Source organism: Emydura macquarii, unplaced genomic scaffold (genome assembly GCF_026122565.2).
Source record: "Emydura macquarii macquarii isolate MOO-44397 ecotype Brisbane River unplaced genomic scaffold, CSIRO-AGI_Emac_v2 contig_480, whole genome shotgun sequence".
NCBI classification, from domain to species: domain Eukaryota; kingdom Metazoa; phylum Chordata; order Testudines; family Chelidae; genus Emydura; species Emydura macquarii.
In genome coordinates this window covers 11,559,768-11,576,014 of record NW_027130617.1, presented here as the reverse complement: position 1 = coordinate 11,576,014, position 16,247 = coordinate 11,559,768, and the positions used below count along the sequence as shown (strand labels likewise).

Genomic DNA, 16,247 nt, shown 5'->3' with positions numbered 1-16,247 from the left:
TATATGTCATTCATTAAGCATGATTCTTAAGAAGGAGCATAAAAGTAGGAAAAACAATCTTACCATAATAGCAATTTGATTGATGATCTGTGAAGAATTAAACTTTTCTCACCTAGTCACATTCATAACCAGAGATAAATGCAGTGTTGTTTACATGCAAATATTGAAAGCAGGCTTTCTCCTGACTCTGTAATATTTACAGCATACAAAATTGTTCTTTATTTACTCTGTATCTGCTATATTTTTTATTTAAAAGCATTTTGAGGGTAAAAAGTGCATTTGGTAATGAAAAATATGCAGTTTCTATATAGGCTAACAAGCGTTAATTGGCATGTCTTCCTTCCTCTTTTTAGATTGAGATACTGCCAGATGGATTATTTCAGTGCAAAAAGCTACAGTGTTTACTTCTGGGATATAACAGTCTGACGAGTTTGTCTCCTCGTGTCGGACAATTGTTGAACCTTGTTCAGCTAGAGCTCATTGGGAACTACCTGGAATCGCTTCCTGCTGAACTAGAAGAATGTCAGTTTCTAAAACGGAGTTGTCTAATTGTAGAAGAAAGGTTGTTAAAAACGCTTCCACCTTGTGTAAGAGAAAGTTTGCAGACATGCTTGGATAAATGCTAAATGAGATGAGACTGTGTACATCAGCAAATCCTTTAGACCTTTGACTTACTATCTGTGTAAAGATAGGTGTAGATGAAAAGAAGGGAAAGAGAATTAACAAATAGTTTACAATCCTGGTCTAAATCTACCTGTACAACCCTGAGTCTTGTTTATAAGCAAAGGAAAAATTTGCATTTTTGTCCTTTAAAACAAGCAACAAAAGTGTAGACTTAGCAGATAGACACACATTTGTGAATAACCTGAAATGTAAGTGTTTGGGCTCTACTGGCTGTGCTTTCAGTAGTAAATGTTTGCAGTTATGAGTGTTGGGATGGAAGAGTTGGTTGCTTGGCTGTAGTGTGTGTCTCATTTTTTCATGGACAATTTTATTTCTTCTGAGAACAATCATTTTAAATGGTTTAATCTTCTGTTGTATTGGGACCAAGAATTACCCAGGTTTGTTTTTTCAGACATATGCTCACAACTGATCTGGAGTAGCATGTGTTAAGTTAGGACTATCCGATAAAATAACAAAATTACTGGTTCACAGTTCATTTTGAAAAGCATTTTGCAGTATCATTTTACAGTTGGGGGGGGGGGGAGTTTGTGCGACAAAAGTGTTTGAACATTGAACTTGTAACTTTGGAAGAAGCCACTTGACTCTTGGACAAGTATTCTATACACCCACTTACAATCCACTTCAATACTTTGTCTATAAAGCAGCAAAAATTGAGCCTATTAACTATCTTGTTTGCGTAGTAGGTGGGATTCAAATATAGCTTGTTTAATTTTAAAAATCCATCTGAAGAACCCTGAGTGTTCAAGCAGCTATTGTTCATATAGCAAAGGTATTTGGTTTGTTCACATGTACTTTACTGAGACAAAATAAATTGATAATTTCATAGCATCTACCTTTGTCGATCATAATGGCAAATGGAAGTCAGCGCAGACATGAATTGTTGTTTGGTGAGTTGTGGGGATCCCAGGTGTTAGTGTGGTGTATACTCCCACTTTCCACTTAACCTTCCAATTGTTGACTCCCTCAGTGTTTTCCCCCATTGTGGTGTTAATGTACTGGTGAAAAATAGTTGCATGCACATCAAAGATAAATAGATGGTGAAGGGAAGGCAAAACTTAAAAAAAAAAAAAAAAATTCTCACACAGTTCAGAAGTGCTTGTAAAAACCCCATCAGCTTTCTCTCTTCTGCTAAGTGGTATGTTTGTACAAAATGTGAGGTGAGGAGAAGCTCATCCTTTATTTAATATACTCTAAACTGGATGGAAATAAAGTAGTTGCAGATTTTATATATTCTTTTTCTGAACACTTTGTTTCATTATCTACTTCTAAGTTTTTTGCTCTTCTGGAATTTATCATCTCAGCTAAGAACTTTGGGTTTTGCCTGTTAGGGTACGTATATGCACTCATGACAAAATCTGCTAGCATGCTTCCAGGGAACATCGTTCTAATGTGTTAAAATTCAAGTGTAAAATGCGGGCTAATGTGTGTTTAACCAGATGAAACTACATCTGGCAGAAATGTTGGCTTCTTAAGACTCTTGATATTGAATTATTGTAAACTCTAGTTATTAAATCATTAGAGGATTAATTAATATATCTTATTTATTTTTGGTCATTCTTTGCTCTGATTTGCAATGCCATTGTCTTGGAGTTAAGGCTTAACTTTAAAAAAAAAAAATAAAAAAAATCACATACTGAGATTCTGATCCCCTACATAGGAGATGGTCTCTTTAGCTGTCCAACAGGTTAATATTTATTCATCATACAAATTGCATTCCAAAGACCTTTCTAAATCAAACATTCTTCTCAGGGATTGAAACATAGGGAACTTGGTGGATTTTTCTGTAGTCTTCAATCTTCTGTTTTTAATAGGTGCTGTGTAGAATGAAAATTTTCGTATCAACTGATCAATCACATCTAAATGTTAACCAGTATTTATGGACTAGTATCTGTTTGTAACTTTCCAGTTCTAATTTTTCATATCTTAATTCAAGATATAATTCTCATGATAGTTCTGTGGGTACTTGCATAGTTCACAGACAGAGTTAGTCTTGGAATATAACTACAGAGCAGAACAACTTGTGCCACTCTAGATAGAATTGAATTAATAATTACAGTATAAATGCTATGTGTCAGGACTTAAATTTTAAACTCATCTTGTGCTAGAATTTGATGCACAAGATTTTGGCCTATGAAGTACTTTAAAAATAAAAATGGATTATGTTTTAGGTAAAATTTATTTTAGTCTTAAACTTTATTTCATTCCTTTGTTGAAAAGCAGCATTGATATTTAAAAGATCATAAAGTTAAACAGATACCTCTTTGCACCATACACACTGAACAACATTTTTACAGCTTTTTAGCTGTGTAACCCGTTTTTATAATTAGCACACTGACACAGTTTAACAATGGCTTTGATCTACTTAGTATGCATTTCATCCAGAGCTTGTCCTTCAGAAGTGAACTAGACTAATAGAAAAATAATTTAGAGGCTGATCCTGCATTCCTAAAACTCCAAAATAAGCTGGGGAAACTTTGTCTAAAAACTGGGGTTGGACCCATAAATACTAATGGTTCATGGGTGAAGTCTGTTGTTCAAAAGGAAAAGAAAAAACAAAACCTACAACTATATTGCAGGTGTCTAACATTTTGTAATTTTTTCTCTTTTTAAAAAGGAAAATGAACACCAAGCCTGAATTTTAAAGTAATATAATCTGAATGTTATGTTCTACCCTGACAAAAGCCAGGAAATTTAAAGGCTGGTATCTCTGGACTCACGCCACAGTGTGCCTTTTTTTTTTTTTTTTGTTTTCCCTTCTGTACCCTGACACACTCCTCCCTATTGTTTAAGGACTGAGGATGGAGGCAACCAGAACTGAATTTCTTGATGTCTATTTCAGTCATCACTTTAACAATGAACATTTGTTCAGAATGAAGAGATCAACAGGGAATCAGTATATTAATCCAATTTCATAACTACTGTACAACAAGCTGTGGTGACATCTACCCTATTTATATAAACCAATCCCATAAAGGCTTTTCAATTTGTTTCAATACTGTTATTGCTTATGTATTTTGTATTAATTGTGATTTTGCATATTTTGGACATTTCTTTGACTGAGAAACTATTAAATTTTTTGCATTACATTTCTATACACTTTATTTTCTTTATTTCCCTAACTACATACATGTCAGCAGTATTTCTCCCCATCTTTGACACATGGAATTTAGTCATTAGAACTTTGCTCCCTTCTGTTAAGAGAGAACCTGGCAGACACTGAGCAAAGATCACTTCGGACTGGCTCTCTGCTGTTTTGAATCTCTTGTGTTGAGCAGAAAACGTTTAGTGCAGTCAACCTGCTGCTTAATAATGGCCTACATATTGCTCATGTTATGAATTGTGTGGTAATCTTTATTAACCAGTTGCTAAGGTAGAATACTCTACCCACTGTTACTGGATTTACTTGAACATATGGCTTCCATAAACAGCAAGTGCACATTTGGATCTTGGGAACAGTGATGCACAGGAAATCCTCACCGTGTTGTCTGTTTTACTTCATGGGACTTTGCTTCTGCAGGATGATGCCATGTTTAATGCAAATTAAAGTTCCAATTTATGGGGCTGGAGCTAAACTGAGCATGTATTGGCAGGTAATGATTTTGAAATACTCCTTTTGCAAAGAAACTGTGAAAGAAATAGCTGTGGCTGTGTTAGAAGCTTCAGCAGGAGCATACTGTCTAGGCGGTTCATACATTGTATCATAAAGGAAACTTCTTGGTGATGGAAGCTACTTAGCTTTGATCCTCTTCATAATTACTGTCTTGCTACAGAAAGGCCACCTCCCCTAACCTTTCCAACTCCACTTCTAGGCACTTCAGATTTTGTGTAAACATGGAGTGCAGGCAGGGGTCAGAATGGGAAGAGAAAAAGGTGATGGTACTCTTCCACATTCTGCCCCCATAATAAGTTCCTCCCAGGCAAGTAACCAAAATAAGACACTGCTCACAGAAAATTGCACATACGTGCAAAATATGATCCTTTGTGGCCTTTGGACTCTCCTGGACTTCTTGAGCTTGGCTCCATGATTTGGAGTGGGGAAATAAGTGGTGGTATCTCCCAAAATGCTACATACTTGGGAACCACAATGAAACCTCATGATAAATTGTACAGATCTGTGATTCTTCCCTTCCTCTTTAGTATGAAGAATGGAATTGTTAACAAGGCTGACATCTAAATTATCTTCACCGAGTTACTGGCTCACTGAGATAAATGGGGCAGTTCACATCTTAGAGCTATAGTTCCAGGCTCTGTGCAGACTTGTCTCTGCCTCGTTTAGGGCTAGTCTACCGGCACACTCTTATTCTGCAATAAGTGTCCACATGAGGAATTTAAACCAGGATAAATATAGTAGTATAGATATCAGTATTGTCGTGCCAGTAAATTTCCCTATGTAGACAAGCTTATATACTCACATTTTTGAGGTTTTCTCAGCAAGCGTAATAGCAATTTTTTATTAAAAAAAAAAAATGAAATCTGAGGTTCTGGAGAACTAGATGACAGAAGCTTGAGAGAGGGGCTTGTGTGGCTTATGGGTGTGAGCCTCAAGTGCAGGAAACCGCTCCATTCCTTCTTGTAGGTTGCTTAAATCAGGGAAGTTCTAGAACCTTAGATTATCTGAAGACCAGAACGTGTCAAAACTATTTGGGGTTTTATCAGGCCCTATATCTTCTCAAGTGTACAAATCTGTTGTTGCATGTCAGGTGGGGGATGTGTGTCTTTGGAACGTGAGAGAAACAGCATATTATAGTTTGCCATCATTGCAGTTTACCTGGGTTTGGGCACCTCCGTAAACCCATGCTCAGCTGTGAGCATCTGCACTGCTGAGCAATACTGGAGTCATATCTGTGTAGCTGCATCCACACAGGCACTGCAGTAACCCAGATTAGACACTAGCATTTGGTGGGGAGGGGCATATTCCATGGTTCTTAGTGCTGCACTAATTTGAGCTGCTCTAGGAATTTTTTTCACAATGTACTTATCTGTCCTTTGTGAACTCTGTGAGGAAATGTTCTTTGTCCACTAACACTGTAAGCTAAAGCGCTTCTGATTCTGTACGCTCATCACTTGTCCATTCCAGCTCGGGCCAAGGCATGGATCCAGCACAGGACAATGACCTGTTCCTGCTTTTGGCTGAACTGTTGTTGCAGTGGAATGAGAGAGGGAAAGAGATGATGGGGGCAGTGGTTTGTAGCCCTCAGAAGGTGCTGGCAGATCTTGATGAGGAGATCGTGCAGGCTGCATGCTAACATGACAAAGTGGAGACAGCTAATGCAGGTTGCAATAGCTGTGAATTCTCCCTATGCAGACTGGTGGTTCTGGTGCAGGAACATAAGTAGAGAGGAGTAGGACCATATCATCACGCATACCTGCAATGACCAGCAGCAACTCCAGAACTTCCACCTGAAGAAGGCCACCTTCATGGAGCTGTGTGAGGAACTTGCCTGACCGTCCAGTGCCAGGACACACAGATGCAGGTTGCTATTGCCATCTGGAAGCTGACTGCCCCAGACTGTTACAGCACTGTGGCTAACCAGTTTCCTGTTGACAAATCAACTGTTGGTGCTGTGGGGGTGGAAACTGGTGAGGTGGTTACTGCTTTGGTTTACCCATAAGTGGTGGACATAGCTAATATGCCTAAAATCATAGATGGCTTTTAGTAAATGGTGTTCCCAAAATGTGCTGGGACCGTCCTAGCACAATTGTGCCCATTGTCTGCCTGCCATATGATGCAGCTGCATGTCAGTTGTAAAGGATACTACTTAATCTGTGTGTTCATGTGAGCACCAACATGGGATGAACTGAGAGTATGCCTATACCCTGATGTAAGAGCACCTGGCAGAAAAAAAGTTAACTACACACTGAGCACCACAATGATGGTGGGATGTGCATTTAGTCAGCAAGACAAGCTGGGTGCTGCCTGCAAAGCCATTTGGATGCCATTGTGCTCTATGCTGTTCATGTTATCAGGGTAAGCTGCACACTACACAACGTGTGAGGATACAGGTGAGAGCTTTCACCACAAGTGGGCTCAAGATTGTGCTGGTTTACAGGCCCAGTACAGGCAACCAGAAAGTGGCTATTGATAACAGAGGCTGGGACCAGCAAACAATGGAAGTAAGAGATGCCATGTGTGCCCACATCCTTGTGTTGTATGTGGGGGAGTGATGCTCCTCTGGCGCTTTTGAACTAACGGCAGTGAGGGCGTGGTGAGTGCAGGGGAGACAACTCTGCCATTAGTTCCTTCTGTTATTCCAAGGGAGCTCCAATTTAGGGGTCTGCTCATTGCAGCTGTGACAATACCATGGGAAGAGAGATGATCTCTCAGGTGAGAAAATGCCAAGCCATTTAGGGCTTTATAAGTCAGAACCAACAACTTAAACTCCACCTGGAAACTCAGAGACTGTGTACTTCATGGAGCACTAGGGTCATGTGTTGACAGCAAGACAATCCTCTCCAGTGAGCTGCCACATTCTGCCCTGGCTTCACTTCCAGTGGGGCTGTGCTGTTGCCGTCAGCTGCTAGTGGAAAGACAGTCTCTGCTACCTGTGTTCATCAGCTCTTTTAAAAGCAGCTGGAAAATTAACCAGATCTTGAAACTAGGAACCAGGGTCAAGAGACTGATAGGCTGGGGGAAGCTGCTGGAAGATTTGACAGACCCTAACACAATCCCCTTAATTTTATCTACATTGTCACATTCACTTTGTGCTCATCCATGCCCTACTCTCATCCAGACCCTGAGAAAGACAGCGAACTGCATTCTCCTAGGCAGTCCTTGTTTGTTATAGAAAATTCTCATTTACTAATGGAGTGGGTTTACTGAATCCACTTCTGCAGGCTTGTGTGAAAGCCCTGGATTCCCACTGAACACAAGAAGAGTTATGGGTATTTTCACCTCACTCTTTGTATTTCCCAAAGATGTTTTGATGAACTAAGGTTGCTGTAAAGAGAGTGGTTGTTTTTCAGTTCTGCGGATATAAATTATAACATATGCATGAAGAGGAAATGGAAACAAAATGATTTGCTATTTTAAAAAATTGGCAAGAAAACAAACTAATGTGAAGGTCAAGATCAGAAAAAAAAATCTGATTTGAATTAAATACATTTTTATGCCAAGTGTGTGCAGCTCTTTGCTAAAATCAGGAAATAGCTGGACTAGATGGCCCTGATCAACAGAATACACTCTTTCTCCACCATTGGTTCATTATGCACCTTATGATGTTCTGGAGAGACAGAGTTCTAAATGCTTTTTCCTGTCTTATAGCTACACCTGCCCATTTTCTGGACAGAAAAATATCGTTGGATTGTTAATGAATAATTGAATTTAATCCCACTAGATTCAGATATAATCCAATGTGAGTATAGGCAAGGCCTTACATATTCTATGACAAACTGGGTTTCAATTTCACAGCAAGGTTTCTGGGCCAGCAGGCTAGAGATTATGTAATTTTATTGTTCATTTAATTTTTTGAGAGGATTTTTAGTTAGCCAAATCTGAAAATGCGCAATTCAATCAATCCAGCTTGTTCTGCCTAGGGCGGAAGGACTTCTGCCAGCAGAGTTTTGTCAGGGATGACATCTCTTCACACCCCTGACTGACAGCTATACCAGCAGGAGTCTGTAGCACACAGTCATAGCCCAGATTCAGAGCATGTGCTAACAACTTTATTCACTATGCTTACCTCAGGCCTAATCTTCAGATGCCACTTTGGGACTAACTCATTTACCCTGTGAAAGAATGATGCTAACAGCCACCAGTAAAAGCTAGGTCTTTTGCCTTTTGGAAGGGTTGCCTGTATATTGAATAACAATCCCTTAAAATATGGGCATTTTTCCAGTTTGCCAGGTAAGTGAACATTTAGAAGGATGCAAATATGTTTGCTGTTTATAAAGGATTAAGACTATAGTTTTAGTATTTGTTTTGGGAGTTATAATTCTGTAGGACAGTGGGAAGGGAATAGAGAAAACAAATCAAGGCAAACCCTAACTAAAGAATCATGCAAGTCTATATTATCAGATTTGTGCATTTTTGTGTATCTAATCTGTGCAGACCTGCATCACGCTCTATTTTCAGTGAAGTACGGTAATGCGGTTCAATCTCATGTAGTTAGTAATTTAACATGTATATAAACAGAGGCCAGTCTGTTGACTTTTGCCTACAGTGTCCCGAGAGAGACATGCCATTACGCATAATATGACCATCGAGGGCCAGTTTATAACCCTTTATCCAACTCGAGCCATTTCTCAAGTAAGTACTGAAATCAACTAAGTGTATTTACTTACCAGTGTGGCCCAGTGATTCATGAATTAGCCCACATAATGTCAAGATTGAGCAGTATTTGAACAAAATGAAGACAAGCCAGCTACCCCTGATAAATTAAAATGTAGTTCGTAGTGAGGTGATGTATACCTACGTTCAGTCAGGATCCTGGCCTTTAGCTTTTTACACTTCCTTTCTCATTGGGTTTTATTTTGAAATCTCCCTCTTATATTTAATTTTGTGTACATGTAACCCGCTCTTGTGTCCTAAAAGCTGTCTAACTACTGTCCAATAGGTTATACCCGAGGCTTCAGGTAGATGTGGCTTCCAGATATATCTATTTATAAAAATCCACAATTACCTACTCTTTAGTGAGGATATACATGTTCTGCTCTTCAGCTCCCTCTGCTGGCACTAGAGCAGACTTTTAAAGGACACGTTAAGGTGATCTAAGAAGAAAAAGGCAGGGGTTTTTTGATTGTTTATTTTTAAAAGCCTCATATTAAATGTTTTTCATGAAATAAAAGACAAACAATATTATTTGAATTTAAACCTTCCCCAGCTCCGGCTGGGGCGAGTAGCTGGAAAGCACAATGTTCAAACGGATTTCGCATGTAGTCGCTGTGCATTGCCCAGATCGGCTGAAATGCAAACAATCAAGGCCCTGCCTAAGTGGGAGCAAAGCAAGTGAGGTTCTTAAAAGTCAGGCTTAATGAAACTAAGCTACCCTCAATAACAGGGGCGAGCGCACCCCACGCGTTTGCCCCCTGCTGCTGCCGCTTTAGCCAGCCTGGCTCCCCGCGCGGGCCCGACACCAGGCGCGTGACGCTGGGGCGCTGCACGAACTTCACGCTCCCCTAGAACCAGAAGGGCTCGATCTATGCAGCGGGGAACGAGTCGTAGCCGGGCCGGGAAAAGCCCCTTTAGGCTTCTGAGACGGGAGCAGGGACTGGGGGCTGCGTCGCACGTCAGTGGGCGGCGAACAGAGCCCCTGGCCCTGGGAGCAGAGCGGCGGCAGTGCAAGGGGCAGCCGCGGGGCCAGGCGCCCCGTCTCCCCCACTCCCGCCCCTCGAACCGCGGGGGGGCGATCCGCCCGCGCGCTCCGCTTCTCCAGCCGGGAGCCGCAGGGCGCGAGCCCAGCTTCGGTGCAGCGGGCGGCAGCCCCTAGTACAGCAAACCCCTCCCGGGTCCCGGCAGCACGAGGCGGAGGGGCGGGGCACGTCGCTCCCCTCCTGGCTTCCGGCCGGCCGGTCTCCAAAGCTGCAGCGCTTTCCCCAGCAGCCCCCCCTTGGCCCGCTGCTGCCCGCCTTTCCGTGGGGGAGCAGCGGCGCTAGGTCCCCCCCGGCCAGCTCCGGAGTCACTCCCCTGCCGTCAGTCCTGCCCTGGGCCGCTTTTCGCTTCGCCCCGTGCTTGGCGTCAGGCTATTGTGGCAAAACACAGCCCTGGTCGGCTGCTTCCGCCGCGGGCTAGGGGCGCGATTTCCCCCCGAGTGTTTAAACTTCGGCCAAGAGTCGAGCTCTCCCCGCAGCACGAACCCCCCATTTCTGGCTCGGGCCCGAACTATCGCTTCGGGGGGGCGAGGGCCGTTCACTGCGCCTCGGCTCCAGCTGCCCTCGGCAGGGCAGATCATGGCTCTGCCCAGACAGGCTGGGGTGTAAATGCCCTCGCGGCCGGGCAGGGTTGATAAGGGAAAATCCCATCCCGTTGCTGCATCCAGGCCTCCTGTCCTGCTAGTCATCAGAGGCCAGCATGTGCCTGCGTTCGGCGGCGGCGGCGGGGGGGGGGGCAGTAGCACGAAGACGGAGGAGGCTGAGACCAGCTTATCATTTAGCAGCTGATTTTTCCAAAGGCCGTAAATGTGCATGAAGGGCCAGGGTACTTCGCTGCAGTATTAAAGCCGAGGAGTCGATCAGAGGCTGGAGATCAGAGGCTCCCTTTTGATCAGAAGATGTTTCCAAGTCCCCAGGGTGCTACATTCTGGTAGGTCCTGGTTATTGATACTAGCCCTGCGGCTGCAGGCTCCTGAGAATGGCTGGGAGCCTCTGAGAATCGCTGCAGAGCCAAGAGCAGTACTAGAGCAGTAACGAACACGGTGTGTTTCCAGGCTCCAGACCACGGATGTGCGACTTGAGCGTGGTTCTGAAAGTAAAGATGCAGCTCAAGTGACGGGGGTCAGTAGCCACTGACTCCAGTGGTTACACGGGTGAACTTCATGCAGCTCATTAGCATTTTGATAAACTGCCGAAGGATCATCAGAGTCCTTGACAGTTGTTAAAACTCCCCAGATTCAGGCATGCCAGCCTGACAGTCCTAATTTGGCTTCAAATATCTTTTAAAATGTGCTTTCCATTGAGTGCCTGGTTTGGCCCTTTGTACAACTTGCCAAAATCTTTTAGATCTTGAAGTCTTCAGCTTTAGCTGAAATGGGGGGAGGGGGTATGATCCCCTAGGGAAAAATAGGAGTCAGAAGAAATTTCAAACTATGATTGGGTTCCATAGCTTTAATATGGCTTTTACAAATAGTTTAATTTGGTAAAATAAATAAAATATAAATGTCTTTTGGCCTCAAAACCCCATATGTGAAGTTGAATGAGCTATGGGTGGTGGGGGGGGGGAGAAGGGGGAAGAGGAAAGCAAAGGTTAGTTTAGGAAGAGTGTGGTTCACAATTGAAGACTCCACCCAGGAAGGGTGTCTGTACAAAGCGCTCTCTCAGTTTCAGCACATTTCCTTTATGAGCTTAGAAAAAAATCCTTGATCCAAAAATACCATCTTGTACATAATAAGTATGACAGGAACAAAGAAGGAAGGTGGGCATAGCTCCAGGGCCAGAGTTAAGGTTGTTTGGGGGACTGAAATAGTTAATTTCTATGCTGTCAAATGTTTGGGGCTTTTTGGAATGATAACTTACAATTTCCTGTTTTTTAAGTGGTTTATTGTTTTACACAAAATTACAATGTTCTTGTAAAGTTTATAGTACTTGAGTCAGTGACGGTTTTTCAATCTAATAGGAGTTTAACAAAACTTTTTTGTGCAGGAACTGTTTGACATGAAGAAAACAGAGAGTGGTGTCATATTCCAAGACAAGATCTTTGCTATTAAAATTTACAGTCATATCTACCAGTGTTTCAATGAAGTCAAAGAAATCTTGAGTGGGACTTGTGTAAAGTTCCAAGATTTATGACTGTTGTGTAGTGTACATCTGTTTGACATTGCATGTAACATCCTTAGGAAGCAATATTCTAGGTTGAGCAGTCTATTAGTGTTTCATAGGTGGCCATGTGGTCTGGAGGAAAAAGCACCAAAATCATATGGTCATATACTGTTATTACTTTATTTTATTATTTGTATTGTGGTAGTCATGCATCAGGATTCCATTGTGCAAGGCATTGTAAAAAAACTGAACAAAGAAAAGTCCCTGCCCCAGATTGCTTACAAATCTAAGTATAAGAAAGAGACAACGGGTGGATTCAGACTGATAGACTAGAGAATACAAAAGATACTGAGACAATGATAAGCAGTGGTCTGAGCACACCAGCAGCCTATCTGCCGTCCAGTTTTTGTAGGCATCACAGCAAAAGAGAGCTTTAAGGAGGGATTTGAAGGAGGACAATGAGGTGGTTTCACAGATGTTTAGGTTTCACAGATGTTGGGAGGTCCTCCCAAGCGTGAAACAGCATGGTACAAAGCATGAAGAAGCTTGTTGGAAAGTTTAACAAGTGGATGATAGAAGATGGCACCACTGTAAGTCAGAGCAGAGATGGGAGCTGACATACGGATAGTGTGGAGATGATAGGTAGCAAAAAGGTGGAGGCACTGGAAAGTGAAGGCAAGTAGTTTATTTGATATGATGGAGAAAGGAGAAACGGTAGGGATTCAAATAAAGGAGTGATATCATCAATGCAACAAGCTAGGAAAATGATCTTTGCAGCAGCATTCTGAATGAACAAGAGTGGAGCAAACTTGGATTTGTCAAGGCCGGAGAAAAGGATGTTGTAGTAATTGAGACATGAGATAATGGGAGCCAGTAAAATATATAGCTCTGTGGAGGGAGAGGAAAGGCTGTATCTTAGAGGTGCTGTGGAGGAAAAATTGGCAAAATTTAGAAACTGTGTGAATGTATTCTGTTCCTGACTCTGATGTCAACATGGTGTATAGCCTTGAGCAGGTTATTTCACACACACCTCAGTTTCCTCCATTGTAAAATGGGACAGATAATGCTTTACCTTACGGGGATATTGTATGGGTTAATTAATGTTTGTATAGAACATAGAATAGTATAGAATATTATTGTATAGAATAGTCAAAGTGTTACATAAATGCCAGGTAAAAGTAATATATATTAGTCATAGAGAATAGACCAAAGCAGTTATGGCATCATTCTACCATTGCCCTTTAAGCTATATTAATCAGTGAGAGGAATAAATGACTGGTTCTGTAATACTTGCTTGGGTTTACACAGATGCCTTTTGCATTTTCCTGCATGTCTGTTAATGCTGGACCAACAACAGAAACAGCAACAATACTAGCAGCTTGAGAGATTGTTTGGAAGTATGTTGCAGGAATATACAGTATCTATTTTTTCAGTTCCACACAAATATGATTGAAAGAATGTTGCAGAATTACAGCAGAATAGTCCCACTGAACCCCAAAGCCATTCAGATGGAACATTGGATTCAAGATTTGATGTGCTCAAAACCTTCAGCCAAAGGTCAGTGAAATGGGGCTGAGTTTGCTTTTATATAAAGTTGGGAAGCCGCCAGCTCCTCCTTCCCAAGTGAATCAGATTCTGCACCCTCAGGTGTCTAAAGAAAAAAGGAATTTCCCAGGGCATGTTGGAGGAGCAGATATCCTTTGGGGGGTAGGGTCAGGGCAGAGACATTCCCTCTGGGAGGATTAAATTAGTTGAACTCTGTGGTCAGTTTCTTCCACCCTTGCTCATGCTGAGTAGTACCTTGCTTAGAAAATACTTCCAATGACTTTATTTCTGGAGTTAGGTACTAGAGGGCATGAGCAAGGGTGGTGGTACCTGGCTCTTAATGAACTGGAAGGGGTTGGTTTGCTTCCAGTGCTTGTGAACCAAACTGAAGGAGTCAGATTTTTTAACCAAAAGCTGCAGGGCTTGCATTCCTACGTAGAATCTCTAGCTAGCTACTGACTGTTATTGTACCTGTGTGTCCTTATGCCTAATGAAGAAACATATTTTAATCATTCAGTTGTTATCACTTAATGGAAAAAATGGACACAAACCACTCACCAACTCAATTACTCCTGTCAGAAGAATAGTAGATTCAGTTTCAAAAACAAATCTTATCACTGGACAGAATACTATTTATATTGAGATAACCTTGTATAGTTTTGCAATCAGAACCTGCTTCTGACGTATCAGATAACTCTATTAGCCTACTAAAGCCTTTTTACATGTCAGTTTTCTTCTGTCTTCGGTATAGGAAGTGCAACAAAATCTGCTGGTTTTTAGACCATATGCAAAACCTTTGTTAAGATTCTCTTCTACATTTGTCTTGCTAACCTCCATGAAACATATCCTATTCCTGGAAATTCTTCACATTACCTGCAATTGTATCATCTAACTGATGTCATACTTCTAAATTAAAATTGTTCAATTAATTTCCATTTGTGTTTGAGATTTCTGGAAGGCTTAGTCATATATGATCATCTCAATTAAAGGACTTAGATGCAATGAAGCAGGTTGCATACCACATCCAAAATGCAAAATCAGTCATTCAAATAAATTGTTAAAAATAGATTTAGATGAGAAGATGCCTACTCTATGCTCTGAGTCCATTAATAATATCCATATATACACATGTAATTCTTAGCCACAGTAAATGTTCAGCAATTCATTTTCCCCTGTTGAACAAATGAACCATTATACTATACACTAGATCATGTACAGCATAGCCTACAGCTAGCCCAAAACAAAGCTCTCAGACATTTCCCCCTGGCTTTGTACACACAATAAACAAAAAACATCTCTCAACTGTAGCAACACACTGGCCTGTATTAAATTTATGCAATAGCTACACTCTTTGATTGCTAAAAACTAGGAGTAACTTCTTAACAACAACAAAGTTGCACCTAACTCAAGAAATGTCTCAGCCTTTTATTTTGAATAACAGATTTGTACAATAGCACCCTTAAATCTTTGTTGTGTGGTGGGACTGGAGCTAGTTTTTCATAAGCTCTGGCAATGCACTTTAGGCTCCTCAGACAAATATACAAATCACACTTCAACCAGGCACACAGAACAGATCTGTGAAGGAAAGAATGGGGCTCCCACGCTACAATGGTAGGTCTATCTTTCACTGGGTGGGACGGGAATGGCTGATGACCAAGAACTAGAGTAGAAAGAGCACTTTCACAAACAAAGATATAGAGACTCCAAAGCCCAGATTCTATGGTTTGGCTGAGCTGTACCCAGTGTGTAGTGGGGAAGGGAATGGGACATGTCAGGGTGCGGCTGGCCCATTAAAGGGAGTTGGACACAGCTTCACTCATGATGGATTTGCTATCTCTCAGCTGAGTCTGATCAGGTTTATAAAACCCATCAAGTGGCCAGTTGGGCAGAGCACAGCCAGAAAGCTTTTTGCACATAGAGGAGAGCTATGGGAAGCAGGGGGGGGGAGAAAAATCTGTGGGGAATAGATAAGTCCCTGCAGAAGAGGATGGGTAAGGAAGGGTTAATGTGCTGTACTATTTACATGTGGAAGAAATAAAGCCTGAAAAGGGCCTCAACTAGACTCTGGGCATGGTGTTATTTCTTCCTGGGTAGCAGGGATGGGCCAGTAGCCTACAGGTCAAAGGTGGTTTTATGCTGTGGGGACTGGTTCCATCTGAAGGTTGCTCTAATTTATGCCTAACTGCCCTGGTCCCAAGGGGCTGTTCAAGCAACCAGGAATACAGTGGTTCCCTGGCCCTGCTCACGATCCCTCAGGGACATCCCCTTCACTGACTCTAAACCATGGGCTGGAAGAATTCTCTTTATGCAAAGGGAATTCCTAAGTAGCTAATGAAACTGGCTTTTAGCTTTTTCCCCTTTAGGGTGGGATAAAGTGGTCAGACACCCATCCCAAGACTTTCACTAGAATATAGAAAACCATTTTCTAATAATGGCCCAGGGTCAAATTTACGCTTATTGAAAAAAAACAACAAGAAGAGGCTCTAATAACTGTGTAGTGTATGCCAATGCCTGGGTCCTAAAAGGGAAAGTCACCCAAATGTGATCAAGTGCATCCCTAGGCACACCTATGGCAGTGGGTGTGTGAATGAAAGGTGAGCAGAGTCCAT

The 16,247-nt window shown here is 41.9% G+C and overlaps 1 protein-coding gene across 4 annotated transcripts in view; it reads left to right on the top strand.

Annotated features, from left to right (window-relative positions):
• LRRC8B (leucine rich repeat containing 8 VRAC subunit B) overlaps positions 1 to 3,770 on the top strand; it is a 57,837-nt gene extending 54,067 nt beyond the window's left edge. For all 4 annotated transcript variants that reach the window (XM_067538508.1, XM_067538509.1, XM_067538512.1 and 1 more), the window contains one exon: positions 354 to 3,770. In XM_067538508.1, coding sequence (XP_067394609.1) covers positions 354 to 626 — 273 coding nt within the window. In that variant the 3' untranslated portion in view covers positions 627 to 3,770. The remainder of the gene's footprint in view (positions 1 to 353) is intronic.
• Positions 3,771 to 16,247: the final 12,477 nt, after the last annotated feature.